A 22,353-nucleotide genomic window follows, 5' to 3' on the forward strand; every position below is an offset into this window, starting at 1 on the left:
CTTTGCTCTCCTGCTGCATTCTTCTCTAAGAGGTAGAAGCAGCCCCAAGAAGATCCTAGAAAACAGAGGCATATGATGTTCTGGGGCATGGGAGAAAGGAAGGAATACATACACAGGTTGATTCAGAAGGAAGGGAAGAATGCATGTATTGAGGGAAAGAGTCATATAGATGTATAATGTGATGGAGGGACTGCTGGACAGAGGGAGGAAGGGATGAATGGATGGATGGTTGATGGATGGATTTGTAGGTAAGTGGATGGATGGATGGATGGATGGATGGATGGATGGATGGATGGATGGATGAACAGTCTGAACACCCAAATGCCATCCTAAGCATCAAAAATTCATTGTGCAAGGACTGGTTTGTAAAAATGCCTGGGATGCCAAGTGCATAAGATCCACAGTCAGAGCAAGGACACTTTAGGGACAGGTTGCACTGCTGACCTACACACCCAGTCCCCATGGAAATGACTTCACATCTTGCACAAGGAGACACAGCCTGAAACAGTAGTGAGGCAGGTCCCAAAATACAGCCCCAGTGCCAGGCAGGGAAGTGACATCTCAATCCTCCTTATTTCATGATGTCCCTACAGTGTAAGCAGGGCAGGGATCCCACCCCAGGGGCACAATGAATCCAGACACAAATGTTTTAAAAACCCAATGATGGACATTCACTGTAGATTTCAACTCATCTGCCAGCAGGGCACCTCTGCCTGGGGTCTTGAGAGAGAGTCCAAGTTCCCAGCTCACAGGAGGTCACCCTACTCTCTTTATCTGCCCTTCTTAGTAGCTGAAAACTTCATGTCCTGAAAGAGAACGAGGCATAAACCAAAGTACAGATTTACTGGCGCCCATATGTGGAGAGGGGTGAAGTCTGAGAGCTCTCGCTGCCCCATCATGGGCTTCTCCCTGCAGGAACAGGTTGCTTCTTTCCTTTCTTTCCACTCACAGCCTCCAGGATGCTTCCTTGTCTTTCACAGCCTGAAATGCTGTGAAACAGGGACATAGAGGTTCTGGAAGGCTGAAGCCAGCAGCTTAGCTGCTCATTATGTTTGCAGGAATTAACTGTTCCCAACTCAAACCAGAAGCAGCAGTTGGGATAACTTCACCAAGCACTGAGCTCTCTGTCTGCTTTAGTTTTGCACAGACAACAGGACTGGTGTCTAAGCAAGAGTTCATGTCTCTCATCCATCTGCCTCCCGAGCTGTGTGGTCCACAGCAGAGAGGGAAACATTTCTGGGGCTTCCTTCATGAAGTGATAGGGAGTGTTCTGACCTCCTCACCTCCCATCAGCTGCATCCTGCTCCCCAAGGAAGATGCTGACCAGGAAGGTATCAGTCTTTGGGAGGATGTCAGGCTGGAAGGCACCATTTGTCTAGGATATGGTGCATTCTTCCCTATGCCAAAGCATTTTCTTCAGGTCCCCATGTATTCTGGGCACCAGCACAGCCAGGAGCCCATCCTCTCCCAGTCTCAAAGCACAGAAGGATGACCAGACCTTACTTTCCCACTAGATGGCAAACACTGCCTTTAAAACAGCATTCAATAAGTGAACATGAGTTCCTCCGGCAGGGGAGGCTGAGAAAATCAATCCTCAGGGCAAAAGCTTGAAGTTGGGTCTGGGACTGCCTGCTGCGTGTCTGGGGTGGTAGGACCCCGGCACAGGCATGCCAGAGACATTCTGCTTTTCTTCCATTCCTTGGATTATTCTTCATTCCCGCTCTCATGGTTTTGTCCCAGTCTTAAGAGACCAATCTCTGGCTCAATGCCCCAGACATGCATGGGAGGCATCTGATCAATCCTGTGGAATACCCTGAACCATGGGCAGCCACAGAGCTAAACCTAGAAGCTTTGCTGGGAATTAATCATGTTGTGGTTTGCAAACCTAAGGTGTGCTCACAATTGCTTGCAGGGGGGGGCAAGCTCCCAGCTCCAGGTGCAAGCCATTATGCTAGGCACAAATAAAGAAGGAAGGGATGAAGGCTGTGCAGGTGGATGTGTGGGCTCAAGTAAGATCATCTGCCAGCTCAGATGTGTTTCCAGGCTTGTGTATGTTTGCTTGAATTCAGCCCTGGAGCATCCTATGGTCACAACAATAACCTCATGCAGAAGATCTCTTCTGTGAGTTTTTCTGCTGGCCCTGGCACTGCTGCAGTATTTCTGTGCAGTTAAACATGACATGTCATAGCTAAATAAGGAGCTAACTGTAGACAGCAAACATTTAATGCAGACAAATCATGCCAGTGAGACAACACTAGGAGAGGAATGTGTCATGTCAGCTCCATGCAGAGGACAGGGTCTGGGGAAGGATGTTAATGAACTAGCAGCAGCTGCTGTATTTCCTCCACGAAGTGCTCAAAGCCCTGCTCCTGGCAGCGCCAGCTTCATTTGTTGCTTCCAGTGTTTCCTGCACAGGGATGTCAGTTGATATTACTTATTCCCAGGATAAGCAGGAGAGGAGGGCCCTCTGGGATTCCTGGACACTTTCTTTGGGAAAGGTTAATGCCTTTTCTTCCTTGAGGATGGGAAGTCCCTCTTGGGAAAATGTAGAAAATGAAAGGATGAGAGTGACTGGGGAATAGAAACCAAGGGAGCTGGTGAGCGACGTGTGGCTGAGGGCAGCCTGGCCAAACCCACTGCCCCACCACAGCCACCACCAGACCATGAGCAGTGCAAGCAGAAGCCCTGCTGGCTTACTCCACAGCTGGGCTCCCAGACAGTGCCTGTGACAAAGGGATGGTGCTGGGCTCTGGTGTGTCCCAGTGGCCAAATTCTTCCCAGTCTTCTGTCCCCAGAATCAGCAGAGCAGCAGTTTAGCATGGATGTGGCTGTGTCACACTGCACAGATCCAGGAGGATTTGACACAGGGAAAAATAGTTGGTTGCCCAACGTGGGTGCCTGCATCAGAGAACCTCCAGTGCCCCCAGTCTAACTGATACCCCATTGCCCCTGGTTATTGGCTCCACCTGTGACCCAAGCACACCAAGGGATGGGCAGTTCCCCTTGCCTGCCAGATGTCATGGTCTTGTCATGATGTGTGTCTGGCCTCAGCTTTCCAGCTCAGGTCCTAGGAGTGGTTCTGGCCCTTTTCTGCGGTTCTATGATTTTTCATCCTGGATGGTTTTCACCAAACAAATGCTTCCTGCCTCTGTGTGGCACCTGATGGGTGACTGGCTGCAGTGGACAGCATACACCAGCCTTGCTTTTTCACTCGTCTTGGGGTGATGGAGGCTGGAACCTGTTCAGGCCGTGGTCTCAAGTGGTCCCAGGACAACCAGCAGGACAGGGGCTCTCCTGAAGCTACAAGACCCTTCTGATTCTTCTGCTGCTAGCTGACCTCGGAGAGCATAGAATTAGAGAATGGTTGAAGTTGGAAGGGACCTCTGCAGATCTTTTGGCCCAACATCCTCCGGCACAAAACAGAAACACCAGAGGAGCTGCACCACACTACTCCAGCTAAGGAGCTGTGGGATTTCAATGGTTTGCTTGTTCCTCTTCATAAGCACTTTGGCTCTGCTCCAGGATGAAGTTCTGCAGTAGATAACATTTTGTTCCTTTCAGTGCATTCCTGCTAATGCAGAAGTTCGCTACGCTGTAGTGGGTGAACCCCAGACCTGACTTCTCCCATACTGCTTCCTGCTCCACCCAGCTGCCTGGAAGCCCAAAAGAGACATGAAAGCTTACCAGGGTCTGGAGACGAACAGAAAGGTACCAGTGCCAGAAGGGCTGTGCTTTCATTTCCTCCTGCAGGCAGACAATTTGAAAAAAAGACCCTGAATGGATCTGCTGCCTTTGCCGGGGTACTGCCTGTGACAGGAAGTGAAAGTTCCCAGCTCAGGCTCCAGCACAGCCCACCATGACCACAGCTGTGGTTCCCCGGAGCAATAAGCCCTGTACCCTTCCCCAAAGCCCAGCTGGGAGCCAGCAAGTATGGAAAAAGCCAAAAGGACAATGACACATAAGGAGGCTGAGCACCATGGTGGTGGGAGATGGGGGTGCTGCCCAGTTTGCATTTGCTGCTTAATTCCAACTTCTCCCCTCCCACCCTGGCCCTGTGCTCCTTGACTGTCCCAGGAATAACAAGGAGCTGCAAGGCGACATTTGCTGCCACTGATGCTGGAGGCAGGACGCAGCGATAAAGTGCCTCTAATCCATCAGCAGCAGAGGATGAACTACCATCAGTCCCCAAAGAGGTGAGGCTTGCCTCGCCCTGACCTTCACGCTGCCGGCTTGCATGAAGTTCTCAATAAAATCACTGCAGCTGCGGTGGCAATTCAGTGTTATCTGGAATAAAGGAGGAATATTCTTGCAAAATGCAGGCACTGAATTACACGGCTGGTGCAGTGCAAGAGGAGAGGGATCAAGATGAGGGAGCGAGAGCCGCAAGTGTCCCTTTAAGGATATTATACTGCTATGAATAATAACACAGATGCATGCAGGGCTGTGCAATCTGCAAGTCTGAGCAGATTGTAAAAAGGATGATAAAGTACTACCTTGATTATTTAGATTTGCCTTCACCTTTTCCTTCCCCCTTCAGGACAGTTTCCAGGCTGAGTTTGTGTATCTTGTACCCCATAAAGATATTAAGAGCCCTTTAATCTATTGCTGCATAATCAGCAGCTTATTTTGCTGTGAAGGTAAACAGTGTCAGTGCAGCACATTTGCTGTGTGTGGCTCGGAGCTCCTGAAAAACCACCTCCGTTAGCTGGGCAGTTCTTAGTGCTTGCACATGCTGTAGGCCAGCCTTGTCCCACGCAGCTGCAAACCTGATGGGTTTTCTGACCTCACAGAGGCATGGCAGAATCGACATGTGTGTTTTCAGTCTGTCAGCAGGGACAAACTCAGGGAATGACACTGGGCAGTGTGGCTGCAGCCCTGAGACTGGGAGTTCCCAGAATGTTCTGCTGCCCAGACAAGGCGCTTCCATTTCCTTTAAATTTCCCACTCATCACTGCAGGGAGGGACGTAACTTCTGTTAGGCCTGGGGACAATTGCAGCACTAGAACAGCTGGGTTGACCCTGGGAACACTGCAGTGAAACACTACGAGGAGGTTTCTAACAGACTTGAAAAGGCCTCCAGAGTGCAATTCTGAGGGGACAGCGGCACTGTTAGGAATAGGGAGAGAGATCAGGCTTCCAGCAAGCTGCAACATCACACAGTCAGCCCACAGGTGGACAGACTTGCTGCCCACACCTCCCAGCAGTCCCTGTGTGATTTCGGGGACCCCTTTCTCATCAGCTGGGCTTGGAGCTGCCAGAAGGAAGGACCTGGCTGCCTTTTGCTGTCCTATCATGCTGACCGATGCCCAGAGTCCTCTCCCCGCTGTCTCCTGTAACAAAGGATCCAGATCCACAAGCACATCCCACCTCAGCAGGGCATGGGGCCAGCCTGGCTTATCAAATGCTGAAAAGCCAGCCAGGGACTTTCCACTCTTAGCTACTGTGCCCTGGTAGGAATACCAGCCTGGTACACTGTATTGTCTTTGGAGATTTCCCCAGCTCCCATGTCCTCTGCAGCCTTTGCCCTCTTGGCAGTTCTGCCTTCCAGCTTCATTCCCCCTGCTGACTTTTTGCTGGCCTTGGTCATACTCTGTCTGGAAATCCTCAGTATCAAGGATTTCCCATAGGAATGCTGGGAAGGAAGGTGCAGACCCCTCTGACCTGTGGGAAGCCCCCACAGACCCAGCCACCATGGCCACTTCCTTTGCAGGCAGCAGAGAAAAAACTCACTTGGGAATTTCTGAACTGGACTCTGCCCATTCTGTCCCTGCTCCTGTCAATGTAAGGATGGCACAGAGCTGCTGGCTCTTCAGACAGCTAGTACCTGCTCTCATGCTTCTGGCTTTCAGAGGAAGCCCTTTGTAGCAGTTTCAAACCAAAGCACTGCAGAATTACCTGTCCTTCCTCTTCATGCTCTGTCTGGCACTGAGAGCAGCTTTGCTGGAAGAAAAGCAGCGATACTGAGCAGACTGGAGTTGTTCAAGTATTGGCCCAGAAAGGGGAATAACTTAACTGATGGGCCTAGAAACCTTTTATTACTGCAACCAGCCATACCTTAAAAGGAGCAAGATCCAGAGCAGGAGAAATCCCTTCCCAGAAGATGAAGAGGTTCTGGGAGTAGGAGAGCAATGACCCCCCTGAAGCCCAGCCAGAGCTCTTGTAGAAAAGCTTTGTGAGGTCATATTTGCAGGGGTCAAGGCCCTGCTGGAAGAAGTTGTTCTGTGCTTGCATTTGCCTGCATAATGTATAGGAAAGGCTGCAGCCTTCACACTGATGAATCAAACGAGGCAGAGTCCCTCAGCACAGCTGGGAGCTTCTGCTCGGCATGGACTTGCCCTGGCAGCCAGCAAAGCCATGATGGATGGCCCGGCATGTCCTGGCACACTGTGGCCCCACAGCACTCAATTGAGACAGCTGCAGCACAAGGAAGACAAATGAGATCCAGAGAAACCCAACCTGCTGTCTGCCTCTTTCATCTCTGTTTACATCTGCTTTTTCTTACAAGGACATGTAAGTCCTTTGTTTAGGAGTATGTGTGCCTCTTGATCCAATTCCAGATATTTTCTGCTAAAGCTTTTCCTCATTCTCTTACAGCACTGAGCATGGAAACTTCGGGGCCAATTTTGTTTAAAATTCCCATGCTTCATACTCTTTAGAATCATAGAATCACAGACTGGCTTAGCTTGGAGGAGAGCTCAAATCCCACCCAGTCCTAACCCCTGCCATGGGCTGGTTGCTCCCACCAGCTCAGGCTGCCCAGGGCCCCATCCAACCCAGGCTTGAGCACCTCCAGGGATGGGGCACCACAGCCCTTGGGCAGCACTGCCAGCGCCTCACTGCCCTCTGAGTCAAGAATCTCTATGACTGCACGCAGCCCTCAGATATACAGCAAAAAGGCAGAGAAAGCCCACTTCGCCTGCTGGGATACTGATAGACCAGAAAAATACAGAAAAGAAAGGATTTTGAAACGTTGTCCCAAGCTATCCAGTCCACCCTGTGCAAAGCCAGGGCCAGCACAACTCAGAAAGTTTTGACTGTAAAATCCACGGCATTTCCTTAGCTGACCCTTCTAGATAAGTGGAATTTCCCCCCAGGATCTGACCCCAAGGTTTCCTGTGTCTTCTTGTTCTACCAGAAGTGAATTCAGAAAACAGTTTCTTCACTTTCTTTTTGTAGCACCGTTTGGGCATTTGGACACCATCTCATCCATTCCTGGAAGCAGGGTATACCCAAGTTCCTTCAGACAGTGCTTGGAGGTCAGAGCATTCAGACTCCCATCAAACTCACAGCCCAACTCCACAGCCCTCTCTAGTGGGTGCCCACCTTCCTGGACCCATCTCTCACTCTCCTCCAGAACCACCTCTCCAACAAAATTATGTCCAATATTTTTGCTGAACATAGCACAGATTGAAATGAAAATAGTCATCTTTATAGGAGAGAAGGGAACAGAGCTTGGCTGCATTCCTTGCAGTCCAGAAGACCTGTACCCCCTCATCACAGAACCACAGAATGATTTGAGTTGAAAGGGACCTTCAAAATCATACAGTTCCAGGCCCTCTACTATGGGCAGGGATGTTTCCCAACAGATCAGGTTGCCCAAAGCCCCATTCAAGCTGGCATGGAACACCTCCAGAGCATTCACAAATCTTCTAAGCAACCTTCTCCAGCACCTCATCATTTATTCCTAATATCTAATCTAACTCTACTTTCTCTTAGTTTAAAGCCACGACCCCTTGCCCTATCACTGCACTCCCGGGTAAAGAGCCCCTTCCCAACTGTCCTGTAGGTGCCTGCACTGGAAAGCACCTTCATCACCTTGCTGTCCGTGCTCATTTTGATGCAACGCAGGACATGATTGACCTTCTGGGCTGCAAGCACTCATTGTCAGCTTATGATGTGTTTCTCTTCAACCAACAAACCCAAGTCCTTCTCCTCAGTGCTGCACTCCATCCATCCATCACTCAATCTGTTCTGATCTTTGGCTTTGCTCTTGCCCAGGTGCAGTACCTTGCACTTGGCTTTTATGAGGTTCACATGTGCCCACCTCTCAACCTGTCTGGGTCCCTCTGGATGGCAGTTCTGTCCCTCCATCATGCTGCCTGCACCTTTCAGCACCCACAGACTGGCCTCATCCAGCAGCCACAGCACAGTTCCCATTTTTTCACTACCACTGCACCTGCTGCCAAGCTGAGCTGCTGGTCTGAGCACTTCATGGTATGACACTGAATAATAAATGGCTCTTTGTAGGGATTTTTTGCTTTAGTCTGCACAAACACTGTTTTAAACGCTGGTCCTCCAGCACACAAGCGTGCCATGAGATGTGAATTTTTGCAGCAAGCCACCTGCATTTGATTTGCTGTCAGCAGGACTGGATAGCAGTTTAGCTTGAAACCAGGCCAAGGTGGAGAGAGCTTCCCTCCTGCAATCCTCCATCATGCTGCAAATACCTTCTGCTCCTGGCCCTTTTTCAATGAAAAGAAGGCATAGTTCTCTATCCAAGGTGTGAACTGCATGTCTCCAGGGCCAGCCCTGCCCATGCCAACCAAACCCTGCAAACAGCAGTGGCACAGCATGGGCTCAGCCCAGTGGACTTCAGCCCTGCCTCTCCCCCAGGACAGGCAGTGAAACCCCATGGGCATCAGCACTGGGAATTCCCTGCAGGCAGCTGGCACCAAATTCTGAAGCACTGTGCATCAGCTGAGAAATGAAACCAAGCACTATGAGTACTGAATGAATCTATAATTGCAGTGTATCTGAGACACTTCTGCTTTTATTCTTTGTAAGACAGTGGCTGCTAGGTCAGTGCCTTTCCAAAAACCACAGCATCTAAATACAAGGTGGGAAACTACAGTTTGCAGAGCACTGCAACGAAAACTCTTCGAGTTTTTCACCAAAGATCACCTCAGAGGCTCAGAAGACACTTGATAGTGTTGCTTATTTGGAGCAGCATCTTCCTAGAGACAGTGCAAAGTCATGGCTTGATAGTTTAAACAAGATTAAGGAACATGTATAAACACAGTTGTGTGCTTTCATTGTGGGGATTGTGCACAGTCCAGCAGAGGAAAGTTTTCCCAGATAACACATCTGCAAGAAGGAAACCTTTCTTTCTGTGGGAAAGCAGAGAAAAGTGAGATGTGCTGGAAGAGGCAGCAGATGGGGCTACAGATGGTGACCCTCCAGTGGCACAGCACAGCTGCCACATCCCTCCAGATGAGCATACGATGGTCAGCAGATTGGCAGAGCTAGGGAAGAAGGGATGGAGGAACTGGGACAACAGCTCCAAAATCTCTTCTTCTTCCCAACTACCCATCCCTAATCCCATGGTTCTTCTTCCTATCTGCTCACAAGTGGATCTCAGGGAGCAGCTGGCTGTTCCTCGATCCCCTTCCAGCCCCATCCAAGCCAGAGGCGCCCACCTGCTCTGTATCTCCTACAGCCTCAGAGCCATTATGCCATACAGATATGCCTTTATGTTGCAGAGCACTTGAGAGAAAGAGAAGGAAGTTTTCCCCAGTCCCCTGGCCAAGGAGGCACAGGAGGCACACCAGTCACAGCCTTTCCTACAAGGAAAACATGAAGAAGAGGTGGGGAGTGACGCAGAAAATGGAACTAAGCTCCTCATTGATGTCTACCACATTGCTGGGAGAAATGGCTCCTGTGGAAGGTACTTTCCAGAGGCTTCTGGCAGCAGGACAGATCTACTATTTGCTTGTCCTCCTGAGCTTTCTCTTTCATCTCCAAGTTTTACTGCTACCATCCATAAAGAGAAGATGGGTGCATCTGTGGCAGAGAGGATGGCCTCCCCTCCCTTTCCAAAGAGTACTGTGGGAGTGGGTAAGGGTGCACCTGGCTGATGGCTGAGCCTATTCTGCACGTAAAACCATGGGGACAAAGGTCTGCATGTCAGGCAGCTACTGGGCTTCCTTTGACTGCAGGAATCTGGACCAGGAAGAGCAGCCTGGTTAGTCCCCTGCTCCAGCCTTGCTCAGAACCAAGAAATCAGACCATGATTTCTCCAGGGCACTAGGCAAGGAGCAAAGTCATCAGATGCACAGGAGAAGAGGGCAAATCCCAGCCTCACCCCTTCTGGGGGCTGACAGGGTTTTGCTGCTGTTCCTGTCCTCCGGTAGATGTTTTCCCTCTGGTTTACCCTGCACTCCACAAGTATGACTAGCTATGAAGGTCAAGCTTTGGGGAATCAGTATTCGGGCACCCAAAAACATCCCTTCTTCTATCATCAAGATCTACCCAATACCTTTCTAGCCTCAGGAAGTGCCTGTGAGGCACATTGGGGTGAGAACCCCAAATCCTGCCAGCAAAACTTGGATCTTTGCTCAGAATGGGTTTGCCAAGCATTGTTGGAAACCCATCTCTCTCCTTTGGTTGGGCTGGGATTTTTGTTGTTATTGTTCAGAAGGATCTGTCTGTACATTCAGGTACCAAAAGTCAGAACAAAACTCACAAGCAGATGGAGAAACAAAACTAAAAGCTCTGGGCTGGAGGTTGGTTCTCTGCGGGGCTAAGAAGGCAGTGGGAAGCCCAGGCCCAGCATTTTGGTGAAGGTGAGTGGGATTCATCCAGCCAGCCCCTATCGTGGGCAAGGAGAGCTGGATCTGCTCACAGATACAAATTTTAGTGTTTGCTGATGGTGTAGGCTGGATCATGCCACTAGAACAGCCCAGCTGCAGGATAACGTTTCAGATATAGAACCCATGGGAGATGCAGTTCTGCTCAGAGCACCACAGCTTGTCCAAAGTTGCTATCATCTTCCCACAAGACAAAGCCTAGCGGAAACCTAGCGGAAACTGTCCAGATAAGCAGCACCGGAGATGATGCTCTGGGACTGAATGAAGAGCCAGAAGGAGCCTGCGTCGGAGAGATGCCAAATCCGGATCCTCTCCATCACCCACACGAGTTGCTGATTAGGCAAGAGAGCTAGCAGCACAATGAGAAGGAACCAGCAGGGCTTTTCTCCTCCTGGGTTCCCACTCAGCCCATCTGTCCACAAGTCTCATCTCCCAAAACAACCCAGACAAGTCTCTGAACACCTGTCAACTGGGTCCAATGCTGGTGCCAATGGAGTTATGCCCATGGAGTGCAGCCTCTTCTATGCCACCAAGTGGAGAATATAACCACCATGGTGGATAGCTGGTCCTTGCACTTGGACACTAAGGTCACAGCAGATCACTTCTGCCCTGTCTTGTGTCTGCCTGGGAGGCATCTGAGGCAGCTTCCACCAAGCCTGGAAGATGGATGCCCCATCCCTGGAGGCATTCAAGGCCAGACTGGATGTGGCTCTGGGCAGCCTGGTCCGGTGGCTGGTGACCCTGCACATAGCATGGGAGTTGAAACTAGGTGATCATCTTTTTGAACCCGGGCCATTCTATGATTCTATGATTCTGTGAAAGAGAAGAGCTCTCACGATCCCAGCATTTAAACCTGGGGCCAGAGAACAACACAGAGCATGTCTGGTTTGCTTGCATAGGTATAGCCTTGCTTTTCTTTCCTGGCCTTGAGAACAGTAACCAGAAGAAGGGTTGTTTTGTCAGCTCCCTTAGAAAGCTTTCTATTTATAATGACTTGTGAGTCCATTACATGAGAAATATTTTTGTCAGGAATTGATAAAGCTCCCTGAGTGATTCAGTTGACACTCCAGAATACTTCATATCAAAGTGGTCTGTACAACAAAACCCTGGACCTACTGAGGGCATGTCTGCATCCCAGAGTGACAGGTCCCAGTCTTCCACTCTGTGGATGCAGAGAGGCTAGGCAAAGAGCAGGAAAACACAACCGGAGAGAAAGAGATAAACAAGAGGACTTGGAGCACTTTTACTGAAATTGTTTCTTGGCCGCGACCCAGCATTTTGCTGCTTTCTCCAAGGACTATGACCTCTGAAATGTCATTGACTTTTTTTTAACGTATATCAGAAAAACTCTCTGTGCTGCTTGTTGTCTTGTTTTTTCAAGTGTGGAGTCCTGCTGGCTTGGAAAGATTCCCAAGAGATAGACTGAGGAGCATGGAGAGCTCCAAGGTTCTCCCGTCAGGACTATGCATGCTGTCCAGGGAAGCATCTCCTGTCCTTCCCTCAAGGTCTGCAAAAGTTGGGAACCAAGGCATAGTGCCCTTGACTCCTTGCCTCCAGCCAAGCATAGATTTGGTCTATCTCAAGCTGAGCCCACCAGCTGCAGCAGTTCAGCCTGGGCATGGATCCATGCTGAGCATCCTCCTCCTCCCTGCTGTGGCCCCTCGCAGGTCATGGAGTGAGCAGCAGTGTGACTCTGCCAAAGCAAGCACCAATTACACTCCCTTCCCACTCATATCGTTTGTCTTGGCTTTTCTTCCCATACCAGCCTTCCTCCTCCTGCTCCTCAGGATTATATTGCTAGAGCTGTCACTGTGCTTAATGAGCTGGGACAGAGCAGGGGAAAGGGCTCTGGGAAAGTTACGGTGAGAGACAGCCAAGCCTGGGGCACTGCAAGTGCACATGGAGCAGAAGGACCGTGGTGGGGGGAGAACACTTGAGAAAGAAACCCTAGCCACCAGCAAAGGGAGAAGCTGAACAGGAGGGTAAAAGGGCTTGGTGGCAACAGCCACCAGCTGCCTAGGCATCCCCGTGCTGCTCCCCATGGATGCCATCCTGGGACAAGATGGTGGCCACATCCTTCCTGCCCTCAAAAAGTCTCCCAGGTGCTCCTAACCTGTGTTCAAATAACAGTCATGAGCAAGAGCATAGCGCTTGCCACAGATAGCACCTGCATGTATGTCCCAAGCTTTAGCAGAAAGGAGCAGTTTTGTTCCAACGTATGGAACGTACTGGGTGAAAGGGCAACTCCCAAGGGGACCTGAGACCATTTTAGGGCAGCAAACCTTATGGCAGACTGGCTTAGTTTTAGACACTTGATTGTACATAGCTGTGGTGCACAGACCTGAGAGCAAAGCAACCCAGGACTCCTAGCTCATTGGTGATGAGGGGCAGAAGCTGTGTCGTACCCATGGATGCCTAGGAGCAGAACGCTGGGATTTTCACCAGGCTGCATTTCCCCAAAAGCTCTTCCTCTTGTGCAGTCTAGCTGCTCACTGGTACGGAGGTGCAGGCCAGTCTGAGCATGCTGTGCCTCAGTTTCCCTCTACCACAAGGGCAAAGCTCCCATTCCCAGCAGCTGGGAGGTGCAACACTTCACAGAATCACAGAATTACCAAGGTTGGAAAAGACCTTCAAGATCAACCAGTCCAACCATCCACCATCACCAATAGTACTCACAAGACCATGTCCCTCAATACCAAATCCAAATGTTCCTTGAACACCTCCACAGTCAGTGACTCCACCAGTTGCCTCGGAAGCCCATTGCAGTGCTTGACCACTCTTTCAGAAAAGTAGTATTTCCTAACGTCCAGCCTAAATCTCCCCTTCCGTGCTCCCTCCCACCCTTCACCCTCTGAAATCATCCCTCATCCCTGAAAGCCCTTTTTATCACCCTACGTTCCACACACTCCCATACTCTGCACTGTTCTTTGCGCTCAAACACAAGGCAAGCCAACAACCCATAGGCTTTTCTTTTTATTTAACAAAATCACAGCTTTTTTTTTTTCTTTTAAAAAAGAAGAAAGGAAAGAAGGAAGCAGCTAATGCCTGTAATTATTGCACTGAATAGACCTAGCAGCAAATACCTGAGCACGTTGTGAATACTGCTCCTGCATCATTGCCAAGAGCAATCTTTGATGATGGTGGCAGGCTCAGGGACCGAGAAGGATGGCAACATCCCTGAGTGATACCCATCACCCACTCGCATCCTGCAGGCCAGGCCATGGCCAAGTGGACACCAGTTGTGCCACAGCACCCAGCAGTGCCAGGATGGGACATCTCCCCCAGTGCACCTTTGCCTGGCTGTCCCAGATGCCAGCCCTGGCTCCATTCCACCTGTCAGGAAAGTGCACTGGGAGAAAGCTGCAAGGGAGTCAGGCTCAAGAGAGAAAACTGTGCCACCTGTTCCCTGAGAACAACATGGAATCAGCATGGTGGCAAATGGACATCCCCATCTCTCCTATTCATCCCTGTGCAGTTTTTACTGAGCAGCCGTTCCCAGGGATATAGAAGGGCTCAGGCTCGAGGCTGATGTTGGAAACCCAAGGGAACAGACCAGTGATGGAAATGAGACCACAGAAAGGCTGAGATCCCAACAAACTCATCTGCAGATCAGTTCATCAAATCAACTCCTCAGCCTCGATAGTGGCACGGGTGATGCTGAGAACCCTTGAGGCCAAGACTCCTGTCAAGCAGCCCCTGGCTTGGCCAGATGCAGGTTTCTCGGTCACAACAGTGGCAGAAGGGAGAAGATAGAACAGAAGAGCTGTGCCCAGCACTGCGCACTGACACCAGTCCCAAGGAGGGTTGGTCCCATGCGCCACAGCATGGCATAGAAGCAGGGTTGGCTTCATGGCTTCACAAGCTTCAGATTCACAGGGAGTCAGCCCTGCTTTGGGTGCTGGGACTGGGCACATGTTCCTGCATAGCTTAATTGCCTTGATTTGGGACCTGGGAAAGAGAAAAACCCAGCTGAGGTGAGTGTGGTTCTGAAACAGGAATCTTCCCAGTGCCCCTTCCCTGCAGCCGAAGTGGTTACCAGGACTGTGGGCAGAGCCTGAGCTTGACCGTCTCCAGAGACTGGCAGCCACCGCCTCTCTGGCAAGAAGAGAGCCTGCAAAGCACCCACAAATCTCATCCCAAACCTTCCCCATGGAGGTGCACATTGCCAGACCCCAGAAGCAGGGGTCTCTGCTTTGTTCCCAGTGCCTTTTGCTGTGGTATCCATCAGTCCTGCGAGGACTGGGATAAGCTGTCTGGGGGCAGATCCAATCCATCCCCATGCTGTTCCCATTCCCCAGTGCATGCATGAAGCGTGGCCCAGCTCCCACCTTCCCAGCAGAGCTGGCATCCAGCTTCTCTTGGAGGCGCAGCACCCATGGAGCTTGGGGTGGGGCACAGAGCCGCTTGCCCCTCGTAGTGATGAACCTGCCAGGTCCACAGGGGAAAAGAAAGAGATGTTCTGAAGATGTTTCTGCATAGCTCGAATTCTCACCCACTGCCTCCATCACCATCCTCCTCCAAGTCCACTTTGTGATGACTTTCCTCCTCATTTTCCCTAGATTTTCACCTCCCAGCAGGTTTGTCCTGCATGTCCTTCCCTTCTCTTTGGCATCCTTCCGTATTCCCCAAACCCAGCTCACCCCTCCTTCACCCTGCTGTGCCTCCCTCCCTGCCTCCTGCATGCTCCATCCCTCACCCATCATGGGACTACGGTTCTTACACGGTGGCAGGGATGTCGCAGCCATTCTGCACCAGCTGCATCCGGTAGTCCTGCACTATCCGCCGGGGGATGGGCTTCTCGCTGGTCCGCAGGCAGCAGTCGAGGACGTTGTTGCCAGCGTACACTGGAGGAGGAACAGCACACGTGTTACTGAGATCGCTCCTGGGCTCCGTGGACAGTGGGGCTGCGGAGTGGGGCAGGAAGACGACCACTTGGTGGGGGCAATCCTGCATGTCTAGAGCCCTCTCCTGTCCCCAGACCAGTGCTCCAAGTGCCAGGGGTGCTCCCCGTTGTGCTAGGGATTGCTTAGGCAAAGGAAGAAGGAACACGGGGGCAAAAGGAAGCACACAGATCAAGTGTGCAGGCTGAGCTAGGGCACAGGGGGGCAGGAACGCTCCACCGCCTGTTCCCAGCACAGTTTTCTGTGTAGGTTCCTTTGCGGACTTCGGGCAGTACAGAGTCCCTCTTGGACGGGTTACCAGCAGAGCATTCAAGAGGGCTGCTGCAAAGCCCCAGCAGTGAATCCCTGTATTACTTCTGCAAATGCAAAAGCAAACAAGAAGCTGGCTCCTAGCCCTTCTGCAAGAAAAGCACCCGTAAAGCTTCCTTCTTACCATTCAGGATACATCTCTGCACCAGGAGACAAAGGCAAAGAAGGTGCAGCTGCTGCATTGTGTCGCTGAGTCAGGCAGAGGAGAGGCTGCAGACGGTGGTGCTCCGGGCAGCAGAGGTGAGCTCTGCACAGCTTGCTGCGATCTGTTGCTGTGTTCTCCACTGCCTATTTATCTGTTCCAGCCCGTTTCACTTTCTTTTGTGAAGACGGGTGGGAAATCACAATGCAGCATTTCGATCTTTGTGCAGTTCCCGAACATCCCATCAGCTTTCCCTGCAGCCAGCTGCTCAGCCTCCCAACAGCCAAGTGTCCTCTCAGGGCATGGGGCCTGTGGTCAGGATCCTCACCCCTGGCCTCTGGGAAAACACTTATGGGATCTCATCCTGTGCATTTCCCACTCCCTCCTCCAAGACCTCTCTGGGACATCCCCACTGGATGGGGCTCATCACCCAGAGATGAGTGTATATTGAAGCTGCTTGGCTCCCTTTAAAGCTTCCAACCTGTTTGCAGGAGCCTGGCTGCCCCTCCACCTCCATGCCCTCCCCACTGCCAGCACACCAGACACATTCAGAACTGCCTGAGCTTGGAGCATCTGTGCAGTGCTGGTGGATGGAGCTTGGCTGAGCATACATGCCAAAGGACAGTGTAGTTTCCAGGTGTCCCTGGAGCAAATGGGCTCATGGCCAAAGACAGCTGCATATCTTTCTGCAAATGCATACTCTCAGCATGGGCAGAAATCCCCTAGGGAGGCTTGGCTGCCAGCTCTCGCTGCTCGTGCAGGCATCACCAGGAGCAAAGAGCACACTCCTGCTGCAAACCTTCAGAGCAGAGAAGAGACAGAGGCTGTCCCTCCTTGAGGTCACCATCAGGAGAGTGCCACCAACACCACCCCCTCAGCCAGCCTGCTCCAGCCCTGGTGTGTGGTATGGGGGATGCAGCCTGTGGAAGGGACAGTGGAAGGGATCTCACCCCGTGGGCATTTGGAGAGGTGTTGAGCCAGGATCCTCTTGGAAACTGGGGATAGGGAGAGAAGCACCAGCTGCACTCAGGGAAATGCCCATTAAAATTAGGAAAAATATTTCCCCACAAGGATAGTCAAATCTTGGATTGAAATCTCCACCCCTGCACCCTCTCCATTGCTTCACCTTCAGCCCTTCCTTGCACCTCGGTGGAGATTGCAAGACAAGGACAAAGATCTCCTTGGGGACAGGAGATCCCTCTGCTCCCCGCAGCAGGAGATAGTGAGCTGTTCCTTCCGTAGTCCAGGATAAGAAGAGGAAGCTCCAGCCATGCCGCCTGCCAAAGTGCCTCATCCCTGTGTGGCTGCTGGTGCCACCTTGTGCACGGAGCTGTGCTTTCCATCAGGAGAGCCCTTCCTCCAGCTGCACCCGTGCCCAGCATGTGAGTACTGCCGGAGGGGACAGGACGAAGCTGGCAGGCAAAAGGAGCAGTGCAAACAGGATGTGCAAGCATAGCTGCAGTTCAGACCCTCCCACTTTCAGCACTCTCCAAGCTTATTAACTGCAAAGAAATCTTGGTGGGTGGAAGAGGAATTTAGGCAGCAGAGGATTAACATCATTCATCAGTCCCATGTGGATGCAGGCTGGGACCTGATCTCCACTCATTCTCCCTTGATGCTGGCAGAGATCCTGTGGCAAGGAGGATGGTGCAGGATCAGCAGGGAGTGCTGGAGGTCCCTTCCTGTGGGATCTCCCCTCCTGGCACTTCTGCAGGCCCTGTCCTCATGGCAAAGGACAGGCCATGAGCAGAAGGTGGTGGGGGGTGCATCCGTGGGTGGGGGGGGGGAGGGGGAGGAGATTAACTCCTGCAACACCTCCAGCAGCCCTCAGCCCGAGAGATACTGAGGCTCTGCTTTCCTGCATGTGACATGGAGAGCTTTCCCAGTGCCAAGTGGGTGAAAGCATGGCTGCTGGAGTCACTTCTGCTCCCCAGGAGGGCCATGAGAGAGTGAGGAAAGGGGCTTTCCACGTTAGGAAAAGGGGTTGATGGGTTTCCCCCTCTGTTGGGGTCAGCGAGATTTCTAAGAAGAATGTGGTCAGCCACAAAGCACATCCAAGCGACCATCTCCTCCCTTCCCCCCCCACTCTGGTGTGATTTGCACTCACTCCTGAGCAAGAATTTCTTAATGAAAGTGGGAACAATGCATGAGAGGAGGGGGACTCCCATAGGAAATCCAACCTATTGTTACACATCATCACATTCATCCCTGGGTTCTGTTCAGGAGGCACCAGTCATGCTGCTGTCCTCCTTGAGACCCCCTCTCACCAGGTTGTTGTGCAGTGCTCTGCTCTCCATCTCCAAGCCAAGGAGCTAGAAAGGGCAAAGGGGGAATTCCAGCAAGCTCCAGACACAGCCAGCCCCTGTGGCAGGATCTGGCCTGGCTGCATTCACCTCATTGAGAAATATGAGACTGCATCACAGCTGTTTTGATTTCCATGCCTCTAATACAGCCTCCCGACATGGGAGGCTTCCACATGTCTCCTACAGCATCTCAGTCCCACTGCAGCGTGGCGCCCAGGATCTCCTTGGGATCTCCTCCAGCTGAGGGAATTTAGTCAATCTGGTTAAAATGGAATTAAGGAAAAAAACAGTGAACACTTGACTTTGGCCAGAAAAGAGCAAAGAGGGTCTTGAGGTCTTGGCTAACAGGAAGGCAGTTCTGTGCCAGTTCCTAAGTGACTGACACTGGGGAGACTGGGAGCCCCGTTGCCCTCCATCCACTTCTCCATCTCCATGCTGAAGCAGGAAGACAGAGCCCAGGAGGGTGGTGTGGTTGGAAATGCTGGCTCTCCAGCATATCTCTCACTTAATAACCCACAGTCCTCCCTTAGTTCCACTACTGAGGGAAAGAAGGTCCAGAGGAAACCACCTTCCTGCAGGGCATGTGTCTACACACCACAGTTTTGGAGATCACTGCCCTTCTAGTACCCATGTAGCCCTGTAAGCACCAATCTGCAGAGCTGCAGTGCACATGCTCCCTTGTGTTGTCAGCGGTGCAGCACGGAAGGACCAACCCTGTGCATGTGTCCCCAGGTGAGCATCACTGGAGCTCAGCCCAGCATCCCAGCCCAGCATGCTGTGCTGCCAGGAGCCTCATCTGTACCGGGTAATTGCTGAACAGATCATTTGGCTCACATTCAGGACTTTCCTTCTTTTGGCTGCATGTTGTGGTTTCTTTCTTGCTTGGCTACTTTCTGCTTGTCACCTAATCCTGTCTGCTCCAGGGTGGCCCAGCTCCTGGAAATTCCCCCAGCCCAGTGCTGTTCCTCCAGCCTGTTGCTCAGAGAATATCATTGGAGTGTTCCCTGGTGCTATTGCACCTGCCATGCACAACAGCAGTTTTTTTGTCAGTTCCCATCTGAGGTTTCTGCTACATTTTTTTCCTCTGTAACAGTGTTTTGCAGTGAGGGTGGCTTGCAGCCTCACGTCAGCCCCGGCCGGATGCCTGCGCATGCACTCCCGTGTGTCCAGAGCAGATCACAGCCCCATTAATAACTCCTCTAACATCCCAGAGAGCACAGGAGCACTGCTGAGCCGAAGTCACGGCTGTGGGGATGATGTGCAGTACAGCCCTTTCACCTTAACCCGCCTTCCCCACCTCTCCCACTCTCCCCAGAGACCATCACGAGAGCCGGAAGGACTGTGTTTGTGTTTGAAGGATATGTTTTATTGTCTTGCATCCTGCCTGGAGCCCGGACAGCCGCACTGTGGCACAGGGCCGGCTCAGTGCCCAGGGTCGGTATCGGGTTCTTCACAGTTTCTTTACAGTCTTAAAAGAATACACCTCAACGTTCACCAGATAAAGCAATCAGCCATATAAATGCACTCAATAGAAGCACTCAGCTACAAATGTTCCCCAGCCAGCACACTTCCTATGCTGAAATTGTTAAGCCCCACAAATCCTATTACTACAATCATACAGCTTAATAGACCCTTACTGACTGAAGTCCACATCTGAAGGCCAAAAGCAAACAGCACTGTGGCTTTTACAGAGCCTTTCCATTGTTCCTCAGCACAGCCGGGAGACTGCAAACAGGAGATCTGTCCACCCACCTGCTTGCAGCCTCACCTTTCAGTGTGCTCGGGGTTTGATAGAGCTGCACACTGTTGTATCTGCAATGAATTCTGCAGATTCTTCTATTGCTGCACCTGCATAGCTTTCCGTGCACTATTTCCACCATGCACACATTTCGTTTTGGAGAAGAAAGCCTAAGAGAGTTTCTTTCATCGTTCCTGAAAGCAAAGCACTTTGCTTAATAATGTCTGAATCTCTGAATACAGCAAAAACAAGTAAGGACAAAGCAGTAAAATTGCACTAAAATGAAAAGTTTGCTCTGACTTCATTGCAATTTTATACCTAAAAAAAAAGGATTGAAAAAAATCAAAGGATATTTGGAAAAAAAACTATCTTTCTACTGTGATACTGCAACAGCTTGTTGTAAAAGCCAAAGGTACGCCCCAGCCCAGCACTGCAGCAGAACCTGCAGTCCCCATGCTGCTCTCAGCCACCATGGGTGTTAGTGGCCCTGGGCACTGCTGCTTGGAAGCTGGAAAGGAGCAAGTGGACTAGAGGGGAATGAACTGCAGCTATCATTTATTTGGTATAAAAATATAAGAGCCATCTTCCAGAAAAGCCAGTCTGCAGCATACAGGGTGCTCTGTGAAGCTGCAAGCAGAGCCCTCCAGGTGCAACTGTGTAAAGCAGAGTCTTTAATATAAATACAAATGTATAATATCCCCAAATGAAGCTGCCATCCCACCAGGTGCCTTGCAGGAACCCCCCACCATGGTGAAGGTGCTCACTGCTAGGGCTCAGCTCCCTGCTGGGGAGAGGGGGTGCCAACAGAGGAGAGGGGGATGTGGGGCAGAGCACAGTCCCCTCTTGCCCCAGTGCTGGAAGGTGAGTATGCTGCAGGTGTCCATTGCTGGTCGGTGGTCAGTGGGGAAAGTGCTTGTCCTAGGGGAGAGGAGGGCAAGGAGAGAGTGAGTGTCTCAGCACACCCCAATCTGTGGCTGTGAGGCAGTGTCCCAAGCATTTCTGCCACCAACTTCATCCCCAGGTTGCTGAGGAGGTGGATTTGGGATGCGGGGCAGCACCGCTGCCATCCCTCCTCCACCCTGTGATCCCCCCCTCCCAGTTTGCCCCCCACTTACTTCTCCAGGCCTGGCTTAGACCTGCTTCCTCTTCTGCCTCTTGGGTTTGCGCTGGGAAGGGTTTTTTCTTCTGTTGTCCAGGCTCTTGATCAGCTTCTGGACAGTGGGGTCGGTAGGAGAGGAGCAGATTTTCATGTTCTTCTTGGTGGTGAACCTGGGAGTATGGGCAGATGGGTTTGCTGTGGAATAAGAAGGAGCACACAGGGAGGGAGGGCTCAAACCACAATGGAGTACTTACACAACAGCACGCAGCACACATCCTGACTCAGGGCCCTGGATGCTGTAGGTCTTCACCAGCTTGATGGGGATGGTCTTCTGGCTGGTCTTCAGGCAGCAGTCTGAGGCCGGATTGTCCACACCTGTGGGACAGAGGAGACGTGTGAGATTTTGGTCCCCATTGAGCCAAGGCACCTTCCCAACCCAGGGAAGCACAGTGTGAGGCATTGCTCCTGGGAGTGATGCTGTGATTGTTTCACACTGATAGGCAGGTCAGCTCCAACAGACTGCTCCTTAAAAGAACAAGGGGAGAGAACAGGATGAAAAAAGACTCACGAGTTGAGAACGGCCACTTACCTCCTCCAGTCATGGGCAAAACATCTCAACGTAAGAGAGATTCATACAATTCATCACCTATTCCTAACAAATTAGAGCTGGGAAAACTAAATGCAAACTAAAAACACCTTCCTTCCATCCAACTACTTCTACGTCTTCCCCTGAGCAATGCAGGGGAATGATGTTGGGGCACCAAAATAAGGATGGGAACCCTGCCTTCCAGTGCCCCACTGCAGGGATATTTGACTCACAGTGCCACCTCTGCACTGCTGTTATGGGGGGGAAGCAGGAATGGGCTCTTTGCAATGAGACCTCTTTTTCCTGCTTTGCCCCCAAGCTTGGGGTGCTGCCACCCCACCCTGACATCCAAACACCCCACCTGCACTGCACCACCACCCTGTGCTCTCAGGGCCACAGCACTCTGTGCAGAGCCCTAACCCCCACATTCCCTACAGCCCTCACCTTCAGCCTGGTGGAGCAGGAGAGAAGCAGCCAGCAGGAGCAGAGACAGCAGGATGCGCAGGGCCATGGTGGGTGCTGAGCCTCGCGATGCTGAGCAGCAGGACACACACTGCTGTCCTGAGCTTCGGCTGCTCCAATTTATCTGCAGTCGCTTTGCTTTCGTTTTCAGTCCCCCTGGCAGTCAGCCCACTAGAGGCTGTGTGATGGAGGAGATGGAGGGTGGAAGTTTCCCGTAAGCAGTGAGC

The 22,353-nt window shown here is 51.6% G+C and overlaps 2 protein-coding genes and 1 long non-coding RNA gene across 4 annotated transcripts; all 3 read right to left on the bottom strand.

Annotated features, from left to right (window-relative positions):
• Positions 1–1,641: 1,641 nt before the first annotated feature.
• On the bottom strand, positions 1,642–7,441 carry LOC109363869. Its single transcript, XR_004162160.1, has 3 exons — positions 6,055–7,441; positions 5,896–5,940; positions 1,642–2,407 (listed from the first exon to the last, which is right to left on the bottom strand). It is a non-coding gene; the product is annotated as an uncharacterized LOC109363869 (long non-coding RNA).
• Positions 7,442–13,579: 6,138 nt separating this feature from the next.
• Positions 13,580–16,250, bottom strand: CCL19 (C-C motif chemokine ligand 19). Of its 2 annotated transcripts, XM_019610322.2 has the most exons (5): positions 15,921–16,250; positions 15,307–15,430; positions 14,915–15,011; positions 14,623–14,697; positions 13,580–14,534 (listed from the first exon to the last, which is right to left on the bottom strand). In XM_019610322.2, the coding sequence occupies exons 1-5, from the start codon at positions 15,976–15,978 to the stop codon at positions 14,514–14,516; spliced, it is 375 nt and encodes a 124-aa protein (XP_019465867.1). In that variant the 5' UTR covers positions 15,979–16,250; the 3' UTR covers positions 13,580–14,513. The 2 variants fall into 2 exon arrangements, with proteins under 2 accessions (XP_019465867.1, XP_003213424.1); XM_003213376.4 differs by lacking the exon at positions 14,623–14,697 and having other exon boundaries at positions 15,921–16,232.
• A 3,335-nt stretch (positions 16,251–19,585) lies between these two features.
• On the bottom strand, positions 19,586–22,241 carry LOC104914778 (C-C motif chemokine 21). Its single transcript, XM_010725225.3, has 4 exons — positions 22,109–22,241; positions 21,333–21,453; positions 21,095–21,248; positions 19,586–20,897 (listed from the first exon to the last, which is right to left on the bottom strand). The coding sequence occupies exons 1-3, from the start codon at positions 22,173–22,175 to the stop codon at positions 21,110–21,112; spliced, it is 327 nt and encodes a 108-aa protein (XP_010723527.1). The 5' UTR covers positions 22,176–22,241; the 3' UTR covers positions 19,586–20,897; positions 21,095–21,109.
• Positions 22,242–22,353: the final 112 nt, after the last annotated feature.

Source organism: Meleagris gallopavo, chromosome Z (genome assembly GCF_000146605.3).
Source record: "Meleagris gallopavo isolate NT-WF06-2002-E0010 breed Aviagen turkey brand Nicholas breeding stock chromosome Z, Turkey_5.1, whole genome shotgun sequence".
Taxonomy (NCBI): domain Eukaryota; kingdom Metazoa; phylum Chordata; class Aves; order Galliformes; family Phasianidae; genus Meleagris; species Meleagris gallopavo.